General features: G+C 41.0%; 1 protein-coding gene across 1 annotated transcript in view; it reads right to left on the reverse strand.

Annotated features, from left to right (window-relative positions):
- Positions 1-25,614, reverse strand: part of ITGA8 (integrin subunit alpha 8) — a 209,500-nt gene that overhangs the window by 58,080 nt on the left and 125,806 nt on the right. The window contains exons 14-20 of the mRNA XM_036352197.1: positions 15,425-15,470; positions 10,059-10,166; positions 5,154-5,209; positions 4,374-4,528; positions 2,995-3,132; positions 2,444-2,511; positions 662-809 (exon numbers count right to left, since the gene is read on the reverse strand). Of these exons, the coding sequence (XP_036208090.1) occupies positions 662-809; positions 2,444-2,511; positions 2,995-3,132; positions 4,374-4,528; positions 5,154-5,209; positions 10,059-10,166; positions 15,425-15,470 (719 nt within the window). The remainder of the gene's footprint in view (positions 1-661; positions 810-2,443; positions 2,512-2,994; positions 3,133-4,373; positions 4,529-5,153; positions 5,210-10,058; positions 10,167-15,424; positions 15,471-25,614) is intronic.

A 25,614-nucleotide genomic window follows, 5' to 3' on the forward strand; every position in this document is an offset into this window, starting at 1 on the left:
TGCATTTTAGGCCAAGCGATCACAAACACAGCTGAACCTTTGGATGCTCTGAGTGGGAAGATTCATGTTCTGACAAGGAAGGAAAGACTATAAAAAGCATCCACGTCAGTTTAATAAATAGTGACATTGCGGGACTGGCAAATGACGAAGATCTGGCTTTTCTTGGACCCAGTCCCGAAAAGGTGGACCATGAAGAAAGAAAAATGACCGTGTTTCCTTTCCAGTGCCTGTCTAGGTTGTTATCAGCGCTCAGTTGGGATTGGCTGGACCTTCCTCCATAAGCTATAATGAGAACCAGACCTCCTGGGACCCGCTTGAAACTTAAAGGAACTCAAAACAAAGACCTGAAAACAGCCAGTGAGGGTAAGAGGGAGCTTGTGAATTTAGCTAAGAAATCCATCAGTTGGTAAGCCACTTCTTTCAGCAATTGTATTCTCTTCCTTGCTATGGCTCTCAAACTTCAGCCAATGTACCTTTGCATGTATGGCCAAGAAAGACCATCCCCCTTCCTGGCTGACTGCAATTATGATGAACAAGTACAGTGCTATTTTGTTTTCTTTTTTTAGAAAGAAACTCTCAGCTAAGATGGCTCTACTTAACATTGATTGACTTCCAAAATATACCTAGCACTTCACTACTTCGAATAATTTGTAGGCATTACCTTGTTGCTGCGCTCAATCCCGACATAATCTGCCTCTTCTGGGATCATCACCAAGAGTTCCGCTTCATAGGCTCCTTCACCTTCATTTCTCGCATTGATTATGAGCATAAGGTGATTTTCATCTCCAACGATAACCTGATGCTTATCTCTAGAAATGCAATTTAACAGGGTCATTAGATACTCGCTGGATTCATGGGTATTTCAGTTACGGACTTACCTGAGAGGAAAGGACAAAAGATGTGGAAATGCAAGACTGAGGCAAAAAGAAGATGGATGGCCATGAAGGCGCATTGAGAAGAATCAAGAGAACCAGGTCTTGCTGGGAAGGACAGGAAAACATCCAATGATGTGCTGGTCAATGTTTAACAACCAGGTCTCAAAAAACACACCCCACACCATTTGCAACATTTGCTGATTCCAGTGGTATGAATCCTCCCACTAGGGTCAATGTCAAGCTACTGACATACTTAATAATCTGCCAGAAAAAAATTCTAGAAAATTTAACAATTGGCTCACAAGCCAGAATGAGTAGCTTCAGCACATCCCTGAAAACACCCAGCAGGAAGTAAGATGAGCCATGGGGGAAAAAGAGAGAGACAGGGTTTAAAACTGAGTGGGAGACGTGTGATTCGAAATGGACAATGAGAGGGAAGAAAGTGGCAGATAAAAGAAGATCACAAATAGCTGATTGAGGATTGTGAAGTATTTTGAAGAAATTTAATTCACTCCAAACTTCAAATTGAACCAACATCTGGAAATGCCTATTTCACTTTTGACCATTAATCAAAGCTATTGCTTCGGACACTGGCTAACTTGTGAAGTTTGGAGAAAGTCTCCTTGAGAGCTATCAAGCGGATTCCAAACATTGGCAGTGAGACAGGTCCTGGGGGTGGGGGGTGGGGTGAAGGAGCATGATTCTGTTTTGTCCCATCATAGATAATTCTACTTCATTTAATTTCATTTAATTTCATTTCTTTACATATCATAATGCAACACAATTACCAGTCCTGGGATGGTGACTCGCCACTACAGGCAACTGGGAAGCCCTCTGATTCTTTTTTTTTTTTTTAAATATATATTTTATTGGTTTTTCACAGAGAGGAAGGGAGAGGGATAGAGAGTTAGAAACATCGATGAGAGAGAGAGAAACATCGATCAGCTGCCTCCTGCACACTCCCCACTGGGGATGTGCCCGCAACCAAGTACATGCCCTTGACCGGAATCGAACCTGGGACCCTTGAGTCCGCAGGCCGATGCTCTATCCACTCAGCCAAATCGGTTAGGGCAGCTCTCTGATTCTTATTTGACTTTGTGACACCTTCTGCTTTACTCCATAGAGTGCCATTCCATTTCTCCCAGCAAATTAAAGTTGGTTTTGTGTTGACAATTTGGAGGATGCCTTTGATTCATGGGGTGCTGTATAAAAAGTTTTGGCTAAGGTGTTGATGGAACCAGCCTGTCTCTGAATTCTTTGCCCACAGAACTGAGACAAGTAAATACAACCTGAACCAACCCATAGATGAATTTACTTTGAACAAAAACTTTTTTTTTCACTTCTGCTGAAAGATGAAACAGCTTGGGCAAAACCTTAGGGTGGTCACTTGACACCAATGGCAAAGAACTGACCCAAACCACAGGCTAACGCAAAGTGTAGCCAAGCTCAAGGCTTTCACGCAGTGTATTTTTTGTAGTAGTTGAAAGTGTATACTTTCACCAGAAATGCTTTAAATAAACACCTGTATTCCATTAGATAAATGTACAAGTTTATTTATTTAAACTTACGGTCTGGCTGACAGCTTCAAGTCAGGAACGCACATGTTGTCTTCTCCACAGTCCACCAGGATATGAGCCTGTGTTGTGCAAAAACATATCAGGAATAATCTTGGAAAACCGGAATCACATCCTTTTTCTTGAAAATTATAAACGATTCCACAAATTAAAGCAAAGCTTTCATTTCACTAGGCATGATTCTACCCAGCTAGAAGCCCCGTGTTCAGCAGTGACCGCCCAATAGAGGCCAGTTTACATAATAGCCCGATTCCAATTCATTCTGAAATGTCTGTAAAGAATGTGAGTCTGGCAATGTTTTGAGAATTACAGACTGTATTGCTTCCATTACAGCCACATTTTGAACATATTAAATCTTAGTTGCACAAGGGGATGGGCTTCTGAAAACACAATGATGCAGTGTTTCAGGAAACCTGTTAGCAAAATCACCCAAATGTTATATCTTTGTGCGCAGGAATGAGACAAAAGGGACTACGTTTCATCATAAGGTCACAGGAGCTATGCCCAGGGCCTGACTGAGAATATGAAGACCGTCAAGGACCTACCTGTTCAGTAACAACATTTTCCCTGTAGTGGTTCAATATCGGTTTCACTTCCAGGCCTTCTTTAAAAGTGGATTCATCCAAACTGTAATTTAAACTAATGTTGATTGGAGATAATTTATCTCGGAATTCAGTTTCATCCTGGGAAAAATAATGACAGAGTCGAGGAAGGCTCTGTGAATCAGCTGCAGGATGTTAGTCTGTGAAAGGCACTGGACTTCAGTCAGCGAAAGTGAATGATGAAGTAATCATCACCATCATGAGCTTAAGTACTCACTGACTATTAATATAGCTTAATTAATATGTGTTCAGAGATGATTCATTTAGAGCTGTGGCTTCATTGAAATACATGCTTCTAGAGGTAATCTTCAGGGTCTCCAGATCTTCAAAACTCACACAGGTTGCCCATATTGCAAAGTTAAAAAAAATCATACTTATATATGTAATAAATATTTAAAGTTTTGCAAATTGGGATTTATATTTCCATGAGGTTGGCACAATCTATGAGCTCTGTTGGGCTCACAGGAAGAAAATATCTTGATTCTCTTCCTCTCTTATCATCTCTTTAAGCCCCCACTTGCATGAACTTCAAAACACTTTCAGCACATTTGAAGTTCCTTCAGAAAAAGAAGTAGAACTCCCTTGAGGTGAGGAGGTGAGTGAGTAGCATCAGCAGCAAGCCCTGAGCACACGGAACACCTTACTCCCTGTGGTGAACATGCCACCCTTCAATTATGTGCCAGTCAAGGTCATAATGAGACCCCAGGGTCATGCACCCAGCTTTCCAGACCTATTTGTAAACTTTGCCTTCACCAGATTTCCCCTCACTAAGTCCATTAAAGGAGGAGATGAAATAAGAAAGAATAATAACCTCACAACTGGTGAGAAGATGAAATAATTGTATGATAAATATTTTGGCCTTTTAAATTTCACGGTAGGTTTGGAGTTATTGGTAAAAATCCACTGCTTTAAAAATATAATTATAAATGACTCTTAAGAAAGGCTTTGAATGCCTAAATGTTTTCCTGAGTTGGCTCTTAAATGCACATTGATAAAATCTGGCTAAACATACTCATGTAGGAGAAAAATTCAAATAAATTGTTATTTTGCGGGGGAGGCAGTTACAAATGAAAACCACCTGAGTTAGTGCTATTATCAAGATTGTGAACAAAACAAAAAGAAACCATGAGGATTAATAGTAACATATGATTGGGTTAGTGGAAGGAAGTGAGGCTCAAGGCTGGAGTGCAGCCTTAAAATAAAGTTTCCTCCAATAAAATGAAAATGATGTGGACAAGGTTGATGGTTAAATGGAAAAAAAAAAGTGGTTGGAATGTGGTTCTGAATGTGAGAGGCCAGAAAGGTGATTCTGGAACACTTACTCGCAGGTAAACCATAAAGTCCTGGCACTGGTGGGATTTCTGCTGCTTTATCACGAGAGGGAAGATGAAATGTGACTGATGGTTGTCAAGGAAGAGTGTGCGTTTAATGGCACCTTTTTGTTTCAGGGAATCTAACTGCACCTCGGCGGTCAGGCCTAAAGGACAGAAATAAAGTAAATATAATCAGGAGAGGAAAAGTATTTGGTGAATGCAGTGCTTTAGCAGAGGTATGAGTTCCTAGTTCAATTTGCTTACGTAGAAAACTTTTTTTTTCATAGTTGGGATCAAAAACAATAGAGGAGCTGAGAAAATTTTAGGAAATACTCCCCACACTAAAAAACTTGTTTTTTACACAAATCATGTTTTTTTCATGAGGTTGGCAGAATCTATGAGTTCCCTTGGGCTCACAGGAAGAAAACATCTTGATTCTCTTCCTCTCTTATCATCTCTTTAAGCCCTCACTTGCATGAATTTCAAAACATCTTCAGCACATTTGAAGTTCCTTCAGAAAAAGAAATAGAACTTCTGCAAGGTGAGGAGGTGGGTGAGTAGCACCAGCCCTGAGCCCAGGAAACACCCCCACACAATTATTTCTGCTTTCTAGATAATATTAATACCGATTATTTGAGTAATGTTTATAAAGAGGGCTCCATATATACACTAGGAACCTTGGTATTAACAAAGGGCTCATTAAAAGGTCTATGAGGTCTGCACAGAGAAATACTTATGGTTGACTTTTCTTAGTATACTATAGGAGTATAAAAAAGAAAACACTCTCACCTATTGTGTTTGGAATGCTCTGGCCTTCTACAGATGCACATACTCTTAAGGAAAAGCTATGGAAAATAATAGTCAATAATTTATTGGTTAATAAAGTTTTGAATCTGAAGTAGAACTCTTCCCTTAACTCACCCTAGATAGATGAATACACCGTTTTCCTCTATACTTCACTTATTATACACATACAACTAAAAAATAAATATACATATAAAATATACACATATCCTACCAGTTGGCCTCAGCACTAATATAATTAAGACTGGTGAGGTTATCTGATTTAATCAATGGATTGTTTAATCAATTGCTTGCTGCCTGTATTCAATAAATGATTATCTCCATGTGCCAGAGAGTGAAGAATTGAGCAGTACATCAGGGGAACAGCTAGTGGTAGAGCCTGGAGATGAGCAAGAACTTAACCCCATTTGAAGAACCTGAAGAAATTTGGTGTGGTTGGTGCATTAGAGGAAGATGGGAAAGATTGGGAAGGAACAAGGCTCTGAAAGCCATGTTAAAGAACTTGAATTTAGTCCTAAAAGGCATGGAGCACCATGGTGAGATTAACCCACATCCCCACTCTGCTTGGAAGAAGAGAGAAACTCGGTGGCAACTTGCTAGGGGTGGGTACAATTTGAGGCAGATACACTAGGAGAGGGAATGGCAAGAGAAAGAACATAAGGAGTATAGAGTGGCTGTTTCAAGCTAGGAAGGCACAATTACATGGCATATAAAGATGCTAAAAAGAGGGTACATGTGCAAAAGAGACACTTTATAGTTTTTCCTGGACATAATCCAGAGAGGTGTCTGCCACAGTTTGTGGGATGACCTGCACTTGGGCCTGTTCTGTGGCCATGGAAGGAATAGGAAACAGCCGATTGACTCTGCCTGCCTTGGCTGAATGTGCTCACCTCCCTCCTGACAAATGTCAATCCCTGACAGCCAGCCTTTGAGATGGGGCTTTTTCACATTTCTAAGAAAGTGAAAATATAAGAAAATACTTAAATATGATTTAATGACAGTTATAACATTTTTGCTAGTAAAATACATAGTATAATTAGAATATTTCTGCAGAACCCAAAAGGAATAAATAATCCCTAATCATACTTTAATTATGTGTCAGCTTCCTGTGTCAAACCTAATGAAAATGTGTCACATCTGGGATTCATCTATCTCCCGTGACCTCAGTCAATGTTTCCCTTCAGGGTAAATAATTTGCCATATGCCATTAAGCCAAGAGTTTCCTGAGATTTCTCCATTATTATAGCATTTTTACCACTTCCCCAGAGAAATCACAAATTCCAGCCCACTTCTACTTCAATTAGATATATTCAGGGAAGAGGAATAGTTAATTGCATCTTTGAATTTCTTAGTAGGTCTGCCTTTCAAAATTGGAACTTCTTTCTGTGTCCAACTTTTTTGGAAGTCCTTGGTTATCAAAGAAAGCTGCAAACTATTATTAACTAGAGACCCAATGCACAAAATTTGTGCACTTGGGAGGTGTCCCTCAGCCTGATCTGTGCCCTCTAGCAGTCCGGGATTCCTTGGGGGATGTCCAACTGCTGGCTTAGGTCAGCTCCCTAATGCACATCCTTAGCACTGCTGTGGAGGCGGGAGAGGCTCCCGCCACCGCCCTGCACTTGCCAGCTGCGGGCCTGGCTTCTGGCTAAGCAGTACTCCCCCTGTGAGAGTGCAGTGACCACCAGGGGGCAGCTCCTGTATTAAGCATCTGCCCCCTGATGGTCAGTGTGCATCATAGTGACCAGTCGTTCCACTGTTCAGTCAATTTGCATATTAGCCTTTTATTATATAGGATTATTCACTGAGTTAAAATTTCAAACTAGGATTTATGGTCATAGTCAACATGGTACGTTATAGCTTGAATAGGCCTGATAGGAACAAAAAAAACCAAATCAACTTAGCACTCTCATCACATAAATTCAAAATGAAACTGTCTATAGTGTTTCTGATATATCAGAGGTAGGACGATCCACTACAAATCCTCTAACACTAGTCCTAACCCAATGCAGTAATGGTTGAAATAATGCTTCTGTGATACAACAGTGCCAACAGCCATGGATAATGGAGGAAGAATGAGATAAATGTGGAACAGGATTTAAGTAGCAATTCATTTTTCAGTTTAACCAATTCAATCCTATTTCATTGATAGCAAACATAAGATTTTACTTAAAGTTAGGCATATTTAAAGTTCTTTTCAGATTTGAAAAGTGGATAGTTATAAACTTTTAAATTTATAATATGTAACATTTTTACTAAATAGTTTTAATTTTTCTGATTTGTTAACAATTAAGATTGATTGAGCTGATTTTATGTTTTTATTTATAATTTAGAAATTCTAGTAGCAGCGGATACTTTATAAAACTACATAGCTATTTGAAAGACACAGAAATTCACATCAATGGAAGTGAAGAACTATTTCTGAATTTAAGTTTACTTAATAGTTTCAAATGTGCGATACAAGGTTATATTAAATACAGACCAAAATTACAGAAAAGAAAATCAACAAATGTTTTTCAACAATTTTAGAAAGACTGAGCTAAATTCTTAGAACAAACTTAAAAGGTATCAGAGAAACACATTCTAGACTGAACCAGTTATTAACTTTTCAAATTTTCATGCTCTGAGCCACCATTCAACGTTTTAAATATGAAAATGAAACATCTTTCAGAAAACATATACAATAGAATAAAATAAACAATTATAACGGCATATATTTTATATTTGCCCACATAACAAATTGCATTTTATCTTAATAATAATTTAATGCAATCAGGAAAATGGTTCATGAAAAGACATTTTCTTGTTACAAAGTAATACTCTTTCCATAAAACCAAACAGATCTCATCTGTTAAAACTACTTACATTTTATAAAAATATTAAAAACCCTTAGAAAAATTATCTCATTTGAAACAATGCTTTATATCAGAGTGTGCCACACAGATATGCTTAAAAATTCAGCCTATACAGTCCATTCAGCTGTGAATGTGAACACACAGGACTATTAGGGGAAATACTGAATTTCTAATACTCATGCCTGTGTAGCTGGCACAGCTCATTTCATGCTCATTTAATCATTCCAGGGTAAGGACTAGCAGGAGAATTATGGTTCCTGTGCCTGGGCCATATAGAGCATAGCTTGTCCAAGTTCCTTCACATATTTTCTCAGATCAGGTTTTCATTATGTTTTATGGTTTGAAACCCTTTTAAAATGTGCTCTGGGCATTTCCTAGCTACTTTCTAAAGCTGGTTAAGGAGAGGACAGGCCTCCAAGAATGGGGAGCTCCCAGCGAAGGATGTTTTACAAAGAATTCTTCAGGGTCCTCCTCACCCCCACCCTCCACCCTCAAAGGCTTTGACTTCAGAATGAATTCCTACCCAAAGGCCATCACCAGCATGCCGAAATTGGCTGAAAATACTGTAACTTCTTTGGGTCAAGACTGCATTCTGACATTCTCAGGAACCTAACATACTGAGTTAAACCACATCTCTGGAAAATGAGAGCAAATCTCAAACACACCAAGTGTTGGTTGATTTTTCAGAGGATGTACCTTGCTGGCATTGCCCAGTAGGACAGACCTTGACCCTCGAGGACCTGCATATTAAAAACAAATTGGCAGGCGTGATTGGTTTGGCTCAGTGGATAGAGCGTCGGCCTGCGGACTGAAAGGTCCCAGGTTCGCTTCCAGGCAAGGGCATGTACCTTGGTTGCGGGCACATCCCCACTGGGGAGTGTGCAGGAGGCAGCTGATCGATGTTTCTCTCTCATCGATGTTTCTAAATCTCTATTCCTCTCCCTTCCTCTCTGTAAAAAATCAATAAAATATATATTTTTTAAAAAGTGGCATTTTCTCCAGCTGTGTGACCATCAAGTTCCATTTTGTAGTCCCTTTGGATAACTGGATAACTGGCAAGATTCAAAAACAGCACTTTCAGAACTTGGATAAGCCATACTCTATATGGCCCAGGCAAAGGAACCACAATTTTCCTGCTATTCCTGATGATGAGATCTTGGCCACAAAAAAATATAGTTTAGGACACAAAAATCACTATGTTTATGTTTACCTTCTGTCTAACGGTACAGGCTAAATTAGAAAACCGACATATGTTTTGAGCACAGGAAACCAAGTAATTTAACCTACGCTTGGCCTTTGAATAAAAAAAGGACGTTATATATGTCTGAAAAGTGGTATCTATACCATACGCAAATGTAAAAGTCAAGGTATTTTATTATCTTTTCAGTTTGGTTAATGTTTCTTTTAAAATGCCAAGAATCTGAAAGAGTTCTCCAAGATTTGTTTCATTAGGATCACTCACAAATGTTTTTATACTGTTGGCCTTGGAATAAGGTGGGGATTAGGGTTGCTCACCCCCATGCAGTATAACTTTTGACTCTATAGTTGGCCCTTCACATCTGCAGAGTCAACCAACCACTTATGGAAACTGTTTTAGATCCGTAGTTGGGAATCTGTGGTTGGGGATGCATCATCCGTGGTTAGTTGAATCTGAAGATGTTAAACCTGCAGGTATAAAAGGCCAACTGTATTTATTTAAAACAAGTCTGCATATAGGTGGACCTGTACAGTTCAAACCTGTACTTCTCATCTCACCTGGAGCTGTAGGCTGGAGAAGTTGCCTTCAGGTGATAAATTGACAGCAAAGGATCAGGATCATGTCATAGATCTTGGCTTTTGTTTTAAAGACTTATGCTCGCTACTCCTATTTGGTGCACAGACCTGCAGCATCAGCACCTCTTAGAGTTTTGTTTTAAAGAAATGCAGAGTCTCAGGCCTGCCCAGATGGACAGACCCAGAAGCTGCACCTCCACAGAATCCATCAATCCAATTTAATTCCTTCACAAAATCCCTGCGTGATTTGAATGGACTAACTCACCAGGCCACAGAAGTCATAAACTCTGGAATCTGGCAAGTTTTATTTTCCAGGTTGATTATCACCGGGTGCAGCAGAAGCTGGGCATCCACCGTCACCACTGGTCTCGCTCTGCAGAAAGAAAACACAGGATGTAAATGAGCTCCGGGAGCCATCATCAGAAGCCCACCCCACTTCTAGAGGCCACCGCCAACATCCCCCCCTTTGTGTCAAGAATTTTCCTCACTGCTTCAGCAGGTGGGCACCAGACTCAACTGATGACATCTGGGAGCTGGCGGACACAAATAAAGGATGTCCTGCCCCAGCAAGGAAAACCACCTTCCACACCTGCTTTGTTTATGGAGTGGGTGCCTAGCATTCTGGCAAGGTTGTTATGAAATACTGCTCTGGGACCTGCCACTATATCTATATCCACCTTACTGCTTGATTATTTTTTAGTTTCATCAAATTTTCTAGCAATGCTTTACAGATTTAACTTCATACACAGCAGTGGTTCTCCTGACTATCCTATCTAATAATCCTATCTAATAAAAGAGAAACATGGTAATTAGCCATACGTCTGCTACCCTTCCCATTGGCTAATCAGGGTGATATGCAAATTAAGTGCCAGCCAGATGGTGGCCGGCAGCCAGGCAGCTTGAAGCGAACATGAGGCTTGCTTGCTTCAGTGACGGAGGAAACCAACGTTCCCCACCTGCCTTGCCGACCTCTGAGCTTGCAGTTTGAAACATTGTTACAAATATAGAAGCTAAACAAACTCCAGAAACCTGCTTTCAGCCCGCCAGGATCTCAGAGCTGGAGTTGATACAGTGTTTCGATTATAGAACCCAAACAAACCAGATACCTGCTTTCAGCAGCAGAGGCCTCAGAGCTGGAGCCAAGCCTCAGAGCTAAAGCTGGCCCAGAATAAAAAAAAGAAAAAAAGGAGTGGTTGGGAGCTTCAGTCACCCGCCAGCCTGAAAACAGCCCTCATCCCCTCACCCAGACTGGCCAGGCACCCCAGTGGAGACCCCCCCTGAAGGGGGTGTGACCAGCTGCAAACAGCCATCATCCCCTCATCCAGGCTGGCCAGGCACCCCAGTGGGGACCCCCACCCTGATCCAGGACACCCTTCAGGGCAAACCAGCTGGCCCCCACCCATGCACCAGGCCTCTATCCTATATAGTAAAAGGGTAATATGCCTCCCAGCACCGGGATCAGCGGAGCCGAGAGGCCTCCCGGCACCAGGATCAGCGTGACAGGGAGCAGTGCCCAAACGCCCTGATTGCCCTGCAGCTCTGTGTGTGACAGGGGGCGGGGCCAGAACCTCCCTATCTGCCCTGCTCTGTTCGTGACAGGGGAAAGCACCCAACCCCCTGATCAGCCCTGCTCTGTGCCTGATAGGGGGGAGCTCCCCAACCCCCTGATCGCCCTGCGACTCTGTGAGTGACAGGGTGCAGCGCCCCAACCCCCTGATCGGCCCTGCTCTGTGTGTGACAGGGTGCGGCGCCCCAACCCCCTGATCGGCCCTGCTCTGTGGGTGATAGAGGGCAACGCCCCAACCGCCCCCCATGGGCCCTGCTCTGTGTGTGCCAGGGTAGAGCCATAACCTCCCCATCAGCCCTGCCCTGAGTGTGACAGGGTGCGGTGCCCCAACCCCCTGATCTGCCCTGCTCTGTGTGTGACAGGAGGCAGTGCCCCAACTCCCCTATTGGCCCTACTCTGTGAGTGACAGCGGGGAGCTTCTCAACCCCCTGATCGGCCCTGCTCTGTGCATGACAGGGGGGAGCTCCCCAACCCCTTGATGGGCCCTGCTCTGTGCGTGACAGGGTATGGAGCCCCAACCCCCCTGATGGGCCCTGCTCTGTGAGTGAAAGGGGGCAGCGCCCCAACCCCCTGATCAGCCCTGCTCTGTGCATGACAGGGGGTGGTGCCGCAACCTCCCCATTGACCCTGCCTTGAATGTGACAGGGGGTAGTGCCCCAACCCCCCAATTGGCCCTACCCTGAGCGTGACTGAGGGTGGCATCGCAACCTCCTGATCCACCCTGCTCTGTGCATGACAGGGGACAGTGCCCCAACTCCCCAATCAGCCCTGCTCTGAGCCCAACCAGGGGCTGCACCTAGGGATTGGGCCTGCCCTCTGCCACCTGGGAGCAGGCCTAAGCCAGCAGGTCGTTATCTCCTGAGGGGTCCCAGACTGCGAGAGGGTACAGGCTGGGCTGAGGGACCCCCCTCCCCTCCGAGTGCACAAATTTTTGTGCACTGGGCCTCTAGTATAAGCATCCAGGAGCTTTAAAACAGGTAATATCCTTCCCCCCCCACCCCCCCCCCCCCACACACACAAGCAAATCACTAGGGTCACTGGGTCAGGATCAGGCACTAGGTCAGTGGTTCTCAACCTTCCTAATGCCGCGACCCTTTAATACAGTTCCTCATGTTGTGGTGACCCCCAATTTCATTGTTACAAATTGAACATAATTAAAGCATAGTGATTAATCACAAAACAATATGTAATTATATATGTGTTTTCCGATGGTCTTAGGCGACCCCTGTGAAAGGGTCGTTCGACCCCCAAAGGGGCCGCGACCCACAGGTTGAGAACCGCTGCACTAGAAGGTTAGAAAACCTTCCAGGTGATTCTACTGTGCAGCCAAGTTCGAGGAGAGGGACTAATATAAACTCAATTAAAGTCATAACCAGATGAGAATGTAAGTCACAGGGAAAGGGGACAGGACAATTTTTAAACCTTGGTTCCAAGTCTTCAGATGACAACATGAAATGCTGCTGCATCGCATGGTTTTTCTCTGACAGGTCGGAGGCTGTGCCTTGGGCAGAGTATTGTTTAGGACACTACTTTAAACGATTTCAGGATTACAATGATGGGTCCACTGGGAATTTTCCCAAACTCTGTTATCTTATTTATTTGTAGTCTGTTATATAATTGTGCTTTCAATATATTTTTTGGTCTTTTTTTTGTTTGTTTTGTTTTTTGTTAATCTTCACATGAGGATATTTTTTTTCCATTGCTTTTCAGAGAGAGTGGAAGCAAGAGAGGAATGGAGGGGGAGAGAGAGAAACATCAATGTGAGAGATTCACATTGCCTGGTTGCCTCCCACACACACTCCAACCAGAGGTCAGGGAGTGAACCAGAAACACAGATACGTGCCCTTGACTGGGAATTGAACCCATGGCCCTTTGGTGTGTGAGCTGACGCTTTAACCACTGAGAAATGCCAGCCAGGGGTGTCTTTTATACTGTGTTGTTAGCTCCAGTTCTTGGAAAAGTAGGTAATAAGACAGGATTAGACATGCAAGACATTTAGGAAGCAAACATTATGAGAAAAAAATGGGTGAGAGTGGAGGAGGCTGGGAGCCAGTGGCCAGACTGCGGTGCGGCTGATTCCTGTGAAGGAGCGAGGGAAGAAAGGGTATAAAGTAAGGAGTTCCAGCCAGAGCACAGGAAGCCAAAGCTGCGGTTAGAGAAGCGCCAGGTCTCTCAGGGATGCGCCTGCGTTTCTATCCCTGCTGCGCCCAGGCATTGGCTGGGAGAACACCTGACCTTGGCCAATGTGGTGGTGGATTTGGAGCATAGCGCCGGTGGCCAGTCAGTCTCTCTCCATAAGCTCTGTTGAGTGCATCCTCGTGGCCACAACAAACACAGCCTCATCCTCTGGTGCTTTGAGCAGTTCACTCATCTGATTGTCTGTAACCTGAGTGGAGAGTGACTGGCATAAACTGGCCCTGAGTGCTGGGGCTGGTGAAGAACAACTTGCCTACTGAGGAAACCTAACCTTAGGGTCTCCCTAGGAATTGAGCGAGGTTAGCAGTATGTGCCTAGGACACCTGGAGCAGCTCTCTGCCTTTGATATCCTGGCCTGTTGTCCTCCATCCCCATATACTTTTTATTTTTAAGAAGAAAAAGAATCTAAAAATGTTGAGCACTTGTCTACCAGTTACTATTCTTGTACTTTGCATGCAGATTCCCACTTAATGCTTTTTGACAAAAATAGACTTATAAAGTAAATATTGTTATCCCCATTTTATGGATGAAAAATGAGAGGCTCAGAAAGATGAGAACTTGGCCAATATTACAAATTGTGAGTGTGTGGGAATGGCCAGGTTTTTGAAGCTGACCGATCTGTCACATTTGAGCTGATGTTCAATACTTGCTATTGGAGGCTACGAATTCCTGTTATTTTCTATTCCCTAATTTAGTGTCCTCACTTTTCTATAGAGGACATGGTTACATTCTCCCACCACACATTCCTTCTCTATCAGAACATTTTAATGCATTTATAAAGCCAAGGGAAGCATGTAAATACAGTAACAACAAAAAATGTTTCACTTTATAAGTTCTACTAAGATTCATATCTTCTTTTTATTTTTTTTAAATCCTCATCTGAGGATAGGTTTCCACTGATTTGAGAGAGAGAAGAAGAAGAAACATCAAACATCGATGTGAGATAGAAACATCGATTGGTTGCCCCCACTGTGCACTCCGATGGTGATTGAACCCACAGCCCAGGCATGCGCCCTGACAAGGAATCAAACCTGCCATCTTTTGACATATGGTGCAATGTTCCAACCAACTGAGCAATACCAGCCAGGACTCATATATTAACATTATGTTAGTAGGGGCTGGAAGTCTGGTCACGAGGTATGAGAATAAAAAGATAGAGGGATAAATGAAGGGAAAAAATGAGAGCAAAAATGTCTCCAAATTTTAAATAGAGCATCTAAATGTTTTCCAAAATAAATAGTTGGGAAATACTCTTTAAGACAAAACCAATAACAAAAAGGAAGTGCATTTGAAACAATTAGAAAAGCACATCCATTAATGGATGGAAAAAGAAAATGTGGAGTATATACACAATAAAATATTATTCAGCCATTGCAACAATATGGAAGGACCTTGAATGCATTATGGTAAGTGAAAAAAATTCAGAGAAAAATACCATATGACCTCATTTATATGTGGAATCCATAAAAAACATAAAAAAAGAAAATGAACATAGATACAGAGAACAGATAGATGGCTGCCAGAGGTAGCAGGGGTTGTGTGGGGCAGGGGCAAAATGGGTAAAGGTGGTTAAAAGCACAGATTTCCATTTATAAGATTAAATAAGACTTGCAATGTACAGTGACTTTAGTTAATAATACTGTATGTATATTTGAAAGTTGCTAAGAGGGTAGATGTTAGCAATTCTCATCACAAGCAAAAGAAATTTGTTACTATGTGTGATGATAAATGGTAACTAGACTTATTATGGCAATCATCTCACAATATATACAAATATTAAATCATTATGTACACCTGAAACTAAGATAATGTTGCATGTCAATTATATCTCAATTTAAAAAAACATTTGCATACCGCCAACCACATACCTATAAACAGCTACTTTTCCTGTTCCGAATGCACCCACAATTAAATCTAAAAAAGACAAAAACACATGCACAAATTTTATAGAAACAATTAATCTAAGCTTATCATCATAAATAGCATGCAGAGCATCCTGAAATGCCAGTTGTAAGATGAGAGTCACAGAAATAAGCATAGCAAATTCTAGAAAGCTGGCCTTCCTCATCACATTTTAGAAAGGACATTAGAAATTCACTGTAACTGTTCAATATGACACATGAGCCAGTAGATTTAAAATCCTTCTGAACTCAAGAAGGCCAGCTTTCTAAAAATGCTTAAGAAACTCATCATAACACTACCTCCAGACTTAAGGCACGTATCCTTAAGGAAAGCAAAGGGGGGAAGCATGGGTATAGTGCCTACTGCGTACTAGGCTTTTAAGTAGGGTGTTCCTAAAAAGTGTATACACACACTTTGAATAACTATAAAGGCAGTGCTTATTAAAATACATTTCATTTTCAAAATTTAGCTATCAGCTGTTATATTTTGGGGGACACCCGGTATATTGTTTTATTATTCCCCTACCAGCAACAACTCTATGAGGCAAGTGGTATTACCAATGAAGTGGGACATTTTGACTGTCATCTTGACACAACCATTTGCTCTTTACAAATATATACTTTTGGCAAAGTAATCAGTAGTATATATAATAATTAGCATAGCATTATAATGATCTCAAATAATGACAACAATGATAATAACACATATTGAACACCTACTATAGGCTAGAAATTTTTCCAAAATATTTACCTTAACTGATTCCAAGCAAGAAGTTAGGAAGACTCTATCATTAGCACAACTTTGCCAATGAGTACATTGGAGCTTAAGGAGGCTCACCTATAAGATCACACAACTCTGGAAGCGGTAGAGCTGGGGTACAGCAGTCCTAGACGATTTGAGGGGCAATGCTCACAGTGATCTCAGGGATTGGCTAATATACAGGCATAACTCTGTTTTTCTTACTCTAATTTATAATGGTTATTCTTGGTGGATGTAGTTAAGCAAAAATAAAAATGAGAATGGCTAAACATGCAGAATAAAGTTTAAATGTAGAGGTAAGAATGCTGGATGTGGTAGAAATAGTGGCTGCAGGAGAAAACTTACAGTAGTCAAAACTATAATTGGTTATTCTAGAACAGAAGTAAAAATGAAAAAAAAAAAGAAGAGGGGGTACTATATTTGACCACTGCATATGGAAAAGCAATCAAAGAATTAAATTGGATTGATGGAGTTTGCACAGGAAAATGATTTGTGGTCATATTCCCTCGACACTCACTTTTCTGGGACATAGAATGGTGTCAGACTCAAGCAACTATGATTCTCTTCTGGATGCTTCTCTTGCTGTGCCAAGATGGATAGAAATTGGAAAGTAACTAGGAACTAATGGCTCAACCTTATGAGGTAAATAGTATCACCAGTGAAGTGGGACATTGCTTCTTTACCCCTCACGAGGGATGACTCTGAGCATGTACTTCTGAGCATGTCTCCCAGATTTCCCCAGCTAGACAGAGCCCTACTTGCCTACAGTGCCAACCTTTTTATAATAATCTTTTATTACATCCTTCCTTTCCACATCTCTCTTCCCTACTCCCTTAGCAATGTTTTCTTTTCATTATTTCTCAAATTGCTTCTTTTCTAATCCTTGTCTTAAAGTCTACTCTGGAAGAAGCCAATCTAAGACAATAATTCTTGTTTAAAATGTGTGTGTGTGTGTGTGTGTGTGTGTGTGTGTGTGTGTGTGTGTGTGTGTTTAAATGGACTTGAACATCTTCAGGGTTAAAACCATGGTCAGAATGTCTCTTGTTTTATCAATACAGAATCCGATTCAGGTAATAGCCCAGGACTGGATTCCAAAGCTCCATATTTTAAGAGATGTGAGTGCTAATGTTCAAATATGTCAAATTAAGGTGATCTAAGGATCTCTGTATCTGTGAGATTAAAGAACACATTAAGAAAAGGGCTACAACTTGCCCAACTATAGTTCATGGTATAAAATATTCTTTTCCAAGGGTTCAAATCTTTGAAGCCAGAGCCAAAGTTTCTAAGTCTACAATTTTTAAAAATCATATCAGAATTGCACCATTTTCAAAAATTTCTGTTATATCTATTTCTTCCAGTGTATCAGTGACTTTTTACTATGTCAGAGAAAAAAGAGCTACTGACTTGAAGAAACCTGAACTGTTCTTCCTGTGTGATCATGGGCTCCAATATTTAGACAAGTGCAATACAGGTGGCCCTTGGCCGGATACATATCTGCTGACGTGACACCAGACAGGAGAGTTCCATTATGAAAACTCATCAAGAGGAATTATGTGCTTTACTTTTGGTCCCAAATAATTATATACCGAGATTAGATGTTTTATAAATAGCATGAATTATAAGAACGGACTCTCTGGAAATGGCAAAGAAAACAGGACTGCAAGCTCATCCAGGGCAGGAATATTTCTTCAGGCTTTCATATCACAAATACTTTACAGAATGGTATGGGTTGAAATAAAATAATCTTTGCATCCATAATACCAGTTACAGAGCCAAATTCAGAGCAAGGGATTATAAATTTCCATAAAATATGGGGATAAGTAGTAATGAGACAATATCCTAAAGATGAGAAAGATGAAGGAATAAGACAGTTATTAAGACAGGCTAATGTAAACTATAGCTAAATTCTGTTGGATTTTTGCATGTGCACTTGTTGGTATCAGGAAACACACACACACACACACACACACACACACACACACACACACACACACATACTCACACTCCAGATTCTAGAAAATTCTAGAAAGTAATATAGTGGCTGCATCATGATGAGATTGTCATTATAGATGAGAAGTTAACAAACACCCTCCTAATGGTCATGAGCAAGAGGCCTTTTTCTTTAGGAATGTTAGTTCCAGTGCCTTAGGGTGGGAATTTTCCTACTCTGGAAAAATAAAATAACTGGCAAAATAGGCCACAATTTTCTTCATGAGAATGTGGCCACAGTTATTCCCAGGCCAAGAAAACAATTATCTACCACAAGAGTATGTTTGTGTTTTGAGACTCCACCTTGGTATTGTGCCTGCTGGAAAAGGCTGGAAGCATTTATGTTCAGAACCTCAAAGTTCCTAGGTCTCCCTAGGGGAGCAGGATTGATCTGCTGATCTGTGTTCGTAACTAGTTTGTCCTTCCAAAATATGTGATTTGTTTTGATAAGTACTATGTAGTTTCTGTATACTAGTATATGTATTTAATGAGCTATATGTATGTTCCATATACATCTACACTATTAAAAGACAAACATGCAAATTGACTGTACCTTTTCTATGCCTCAGGCCACGCCCACCAGCCAATCAGAGCGACTATATGCAAATTAACCCAACCAAGATGGCGGCCGGCAGCCACGAAGCTGGAGCAAGCAGGAGGCTTGGTTGCCCCAATGTTGGAGGAAGCCAAACTTCCCAGCTGCCATGGCGGGCTCTGAGCTCCACTCAAAGCAAAAAAGTTTCAATTATAAAAGATAAATAAACCCCAGAAACCTGCTTTTAGCCGGCAGTGCCCATGGAGTTGGAGCGAGCAGGAGGCTTCCCTCCCACCTGCCCTGGCCAGCTCTGAGCTTCTATCAAGGCTACAAAGTTTCAATTATAGAAGGTAAATAAATCCCAGAATGAAAAAAAAGAAAAGGAGTGGCTGGGAGCTTCCATCGCTGGGGGGGTTGGCCAGCTTGAAGACGGCCCTCAGCCCCTCATCCAGACTGGCCAGGCTCCCCAGTGGGGACCCCCCACCCTAAAGGGGGTGTGGCCAGCCTGCAAACAGCCATCAGTCCCTCACCCAGGCTGGCCAGGCACCCCAGTGGGGACCCCCACCTTGAAGGGGGTGTGACCAGCCTGCAAACACCCATCAGCTCCTCACCCAGGCTGGCCAGACACCCCAGCAGGTCCCCCACCCTGATCCAAGACACCCTTCAGGGCAAACCAGCCAGCCCCCACCCATGCACCAGACCTCTATCCTATATAATAAAAGGATAATATGCAAACTGACCCTAACAGAAGAAAGACTGGGAATGACTGGTCACTATGACACACACTGACCATCAAGGGGCAGACGCTCAATGCAGGAGCTGCCCCCCGGTGGTCAGTGGGCTCCCATAGGGAGAGCTCTGCTCAGCCACAAGCCAGGCTGATGGCTGCCAAGTATAGCAGTGGTGGTGGGAACCTCTCCCGCTTCCTCAGCAGTGCTAAGGATGTCTGACTGCAGCTTAGGCCTGCTCCCCGCTGGCAAGTGGACATCCCCCAAGGGCTGCCGGGCTGCCAGAGGGATGTCTGACTGCTAGCTTGGGCCTGATCCCCCAGGGAGCGGGCCTAAGCCAGCAGGTGGACATCTTCCGAGGGGTCCCAGACTGCAAGAGGGCATAGGCTGGGCTGAGGGACCCCCCCAGTGCACAAATTTTTGTGCACCGGGCCTCTAGTATATTTATATTTGTGTATATACACAGGGTGGGGACAAAGTAGGCTTATAGTTGTTTGTATGGAAAACAATACAATAATTAATAAGTAATAATACAAGAATAAATTGTGTTTCCTGTACTCACAACTATAAGCCTACTTTTGCTCCACCTTGTATGTATACACACATATATGTGTACATACATGCATAAACACACATTTTTTTGGTTCAAATGAATTGTTTTATTTCCATCTTTAACACCAGCAGAGGGGTCCAAAACACACTCACTGTGCTACATGGATGTAGTTTTAATGTAATAAAGAAATATTTTAACTATGAACAATAAAAAAGAAATTAATAAAAAGGAAATATTTGAACTATGTACATTGAGGAAGGGAAAGGAATTTCTTTTCATATCAAACTTTTCTTATTTTCTTGTTTCTGAATAGTAGACACAAAACATACTTTCCCTCCAATTTAATTCAGTATGAAGTAATACAACTTTTATGATCAACCATTTGTCTTTAAGCATAAAGACATATAGGCATATACACACAAACACCTACACACAATTTACTTTTAATCTTGCAGAATTCTGTCATGGTCAGGAATTTAATGGCAGTCAGAAAACAAAGAAATGTTGGTGCTGATATTCAGGTTCATAACTCTGCAAACTCTCTCCTTCACTTTGAGACAACAGGCCTTATACCATTACCTAATGTTTACTTTCTTATAGAAAGTTCTTGAAGGCAGATTCTGAAAACAAATACATTCAAAATGGTGCCTTTCTTTAAACAAAGATACCCATTTTTTTTTCTTGAAGAAAAAACTGGCAACTAAAATTGGTTCTTCCCCCTTAATCAAAAACTGTTCTCAGAATACCGAAGTCCTTTTTTAGCACCTCACATAGCCTGAGAAACACAGTTTATTTTCCTTTTGGCTTTTGATGGAACAACTGAGTACTTTTAAGGACACAAAAAGAGGACATTAGCATGAATGCGGGATCATCTGGCAAAAATAATAATCCTAAAAATGCGAGGTCATAAGATATGTATACCTCCATTTTGTATTTAATTTCTACAAAATTGTTATTTTTAAATGAGCAAGAAGAAAAGAGCTGAGCTTTTAAAGTGGTAGTTGGAGTATAGAGTCAGATTTCATTAAACTATGAAGAAAAATTTAAGTTCTATTTGAAAACATCAGCCTTGTTTTGAGTATAAATCTGATGTTTGGGTTGTAGGCAGGGTACAGGGAAGAGAGACTAAAACCTTCCTAGAAGAAGGGGAGCAGATGGAGGGGAAGCTAGCATGTGGAGCAGTGACAGTATTAAAGAAGCACCCAGTGTTGTTTCCTGGAAATCACCATGTCCCCCGAGTGCCTACATTTCACAGTCATGGGCCTTCTTACTCTCTCATCTTGTTGAGATATACGGGGTGGGCAAAAGTAGGCTTACAGTTGTATGCATGTGAAACAGTTTATTCTTGCATTATTATTTATTAACTAAGGGGCCTGGTGCACAAAATTCTTTCACTGGGGGTGGGTCTCTCAGCCCCACCTGTGCCCTCTCACAGTCCGGGACCCTTCACTCCTTACCCCTGGTGGTCAGTGCGCATTATAGCGACCATTCGTTCTGCCGATCGGTCAATTTGCATATTAGTCTTTTATTATATAGGGTTAGAGGCCTGGTGCATGAAATTCGTGCAGGGTTGGGGGGGGTGTCACTCAGCCCAGCCTGCACCCTCTCCAAACTGGAACCCGTCTCACAAACCAGGACTGCTGGCACCCAACAGCTCGCCTGCCTGCCAGCCTGATTGCCCCTAACTGCTTCTGCCTGACAGCCTGATCACCCCCTAACCACTCCCCTGCCAGCCTGATCGATGCCTTAATGCTCCCCTGCTGGCCTGTTTGCCCCTAACTGCCCTCCCTTGCAAGCCTGGTTCTCCCCAACTGCCCTCCTCTGCAGGCCTGGGTCCCTCCCAACTGCCCTCCACTGCAGGCCTGATTGCCCACAACTGCCCTCCCCTGCTGGCCATCTTGTGGCAGCCATCTTATGACCACATGAGGGCAGCCATCCTGTGTGTTGGAGTGACGGTCAATTTGCATATTACCTCTTTATTATATAGGATGTTTATAAGAATGTCTGGCATCTAGTAAAAATTAAACATTAATTATTATTATCAGCCTTAATTTATAATAATAAAAGCGTAATATGCTAATTAGACCATTCGACCTTCCGGACAAAGCCAGGGCTGTAAGAGAAGCCTGGGTCCTGGGTGCCTGCCGGCAGCCAGGGGGAGAAAGGCCTACTCTTGAATGAATTTCATGCATTGGGCCTCTAGTTCATAATAAAATCTCATAAATTAATAATAAAATGATAAGCAAAGATTCTATTCTAATGAATCTAATGCATCTATTCTAATGCAAAGATTACAAATAGTCAAGTCACATAAAATAAATAGCTATGATCAATAAATATATCAAAAGATCTTCAACCTCATTAGTCATAAGAAATACAAATAAAAGGAACATGTGGCTATCACTTTTGACCTTTCAAATTGGAAAAGATACAAAGATTAGTAATAGGAACTGTTGGATAGAGAACCAAGGACCAAGAATTCATGTGCTCTGCTTGTATGAGTATGAATTTGAACAATTTTTTAAAAACGTAATTAAATTGATTGGGACAACATTGGTTAATAACATTATATAAGTTTCAAGTGTAAAATTCTATAATACATCATCTGTATATAGTGTTGTGTGCTCACTACCTAAAGTCCAGTCCCCTTCCATAATCATGTATTTGATGTACTTGATACCCTTCACCCTCTTCATCCTCCCTCCTTTCCCTTCTGGTATCTACCATACTGTTATCTGTGTCAATGAGTTTGTTTTATTTGTTTGTTGCTTTCTGTTTTATATCCCCTATATGAGTGATATCATATGGTTCTTATTCTTTTCCTTCTGACTTATCTCACTTAGCCTGATACTCTCAAGATCCACCCATGTTATCATACATAGCAATATTTCATCATTTTTATGGCTGAGTAGTATTCCATTGTATACCTGTACCACATCTTCTTTATCCAATCATCTATAGAAGGACACTTAGGTTGTTTCTATGTCTTGGCTATTGTGATTAATACTGAAATGAACATAGGGGTATATATATATATATATATCTCCATGAATAAGTGTTTTCAAATTTTCAGAAGAGGAATTGCTGGATCACATGGTAGCTCTATTCTTATTTTTTTTGAGGAAACTTCGTACTGTTTTGCATAAAGCCTATACCAATTTACATTCCCACCAGCAGTATATGAGGGTTCCTTTTTATCCACATTCTTTCCAACATTTGTTATTTCTTTTTTATTGATAACTAGAGGCCCGGTGCATGAAATTCTTGCATAGGTAGGGTCTTTAGACCTGGTTGGCGATCAGGGCCAATAAGGGCCTTCCGGCTACTGGCTGGGGCCTCCAGTCCCCAGCTGCTGGCTGCCGGCTGGCACTTTCCTTTGTTCCACATTGCCCCTGGTGGTCAGCACACATCATAGCTAGCTATCAAACTCCTGATCTCCCAGTCAAACTCCCAAGGGGACAATGTGCATATTAGGCTTTTATATATATACATAGTCATTTTGATAAGTATAAGGCGGTATCTTATTGTAGTTTTGATTTGCATTTCCATTATAGCTACTGAGCTTGAGTATCTTTTCATGTATGTTGGCCATATGTATATCTTCTTTCTTATAAGTTAGTTTGATGCTATGTATGACAATGCAAACCTTTTCACTCTTAGGTATTTAACCTGAGGCTATATTGGACAATGTACAAAGATATATCAAGCAAAAGCTAGCTTCTTCAACATGTTAAATATACTAATTCCTTTTTTACAATGATCCATGATGTGGAGGCCAAGCTTTAAACACAGGCCTCACAGATCCTATCTACAGGCTATTTTTCTCTCTTTAAAAAAATTTACAATTAAGGTATATTTTACATACAATAAATTTAATCCTTTTTAGTGTCCTGTTCACAGAGCTTTGATAAATGCATCTGGATTATCACCATAATCCAGAATAGCACAGTTCCATCAACTGCAAAAGGAAGTAAAGTAACCCAAAAATATGTGAAGACTAAACAATATACTACTAAAAAATGACTGGGTCAAAGATAAAATAAAAGGGGAGATCAAAAGATATAGAGAAAAATAAGAATGACAATACAATATATCAAAACTTCTGGAATACAGTACCAGTAAAAGCACTAGTAACAAGGAAGTTTATATCATTACAGTCCTATCTCAAGAAACAAGAGAAATCACAAGTAAACAACCTAATATCACATCTTAAAGAACTAGAAAAAGAAAAACAAAAGCACCCCAAAGTCAGCAGAAGAAAGGAAATAATAAAATTAGAGCAGAATTGAATGAAATAGAGAACAAAAAGACTATATAAAAATTAATACAACAAAAAGCTGGTCCTTTGAAAATATTAATAAAACTGACAAATTCTGGCTAGACTCACTAAGAGAAAAAGAGAAAAGACCCATATAAACAAAATCAGAAATGAAAGAGAAGTCACCACAAACATCACAGATATACAAAGGATCATACTAGAATATTATGAAAGACTTTATGCCACCAACTTCAATAACCTAGAAGAAATGGATAAGTTCCTAGAAATATATAACTTTCATAGACTAAATCATGAAGAACAGGAAAATCTAAGTAGATCAATCAGCTGTCAGGAAATTGAAAGAACCATCAAAAACCTCCCCAAAAAGTAAAAGTCCAAGACCAGATGCTTCACCAGTGAATTCTACCAAACATTTAAAGAAGATTTAAAACCTACAATTCAAAACTACAATGAGATACTACCTCAGGCCTATTAGAATGGCTATTATCAACAAGACAAGTAATAATACATGTTAGAGAGGTTGTGGAGAAAACATAACCCTCATTCACTGCTGAATGTAGACTGGTACAGCCACTATGGAAAACGGTCTAGCAATTCTTCAAAAAATTGACCCAGCAATCCCTCTTCTGGTTATACACCTGAAAAACTTGAAAACATATATTGGCAAAGATATATGTACCCCTATATTCACTGCACCATTATACACAGTTGCCAAGACCTGGAGACAATCAAGGTGTCCTTTGATAGAAGATCAGATAAAGAAGATGTGGTACATATACATAAGGAAATACTACTTAGCCATAAGAAAGGATGAAATACTGCCGTTTACGACAACAAGGATGGACCTTGAGAATATTATACTAAGTGAAATAAATCAGGCAGAAAAAGCTAACAACCATATGATTTCACTCATATGTGGGATACAAACTAAAATTTGTGGACATAAACAGTGATATGATGGTTGCCAGAGAGAAGGGGGTGGATGGGTGGGAGATGAAGGAGAACTAACATATGGTGACAGAAGACGATTTGACTTTGGGTGGTGGGCACACAGTGCAATATACAAGTCTTTTAACATAGATATACATCCCAATAAATTTAATAAAATAAATAGATAAATAAATAAACACACCTTATCAACAGAGTAGAACAGTCCCATCATACAACAATGTTCCCCATGACCCCATGCAGCTTTTAGTGAAGCCCAGCCCTGCAGCCAGCCTCTGCATCTACTAATCTGAAGAATGTCATGTAAATGGAGGCATACAGTAAACAGCCTTTTAGTTATGGCTTCTTTCACTCAGCTTAATGCA

This window comes from Myotis myotis, unplaced genomic scaffold, assembly GCF_014108235.1.
Source record: "Myotis myotis isolate mMyoMyo1 unplaced genomic scaffold, mMyoMyo1.p scaffold_m19_p_1, whole genome shotgun sequence".
NCBI lineage: Eukaryota > Metazoa > Chordata > Mammalia > Chiroptera > Vespertilionidae > Myotis > Myotis myotis.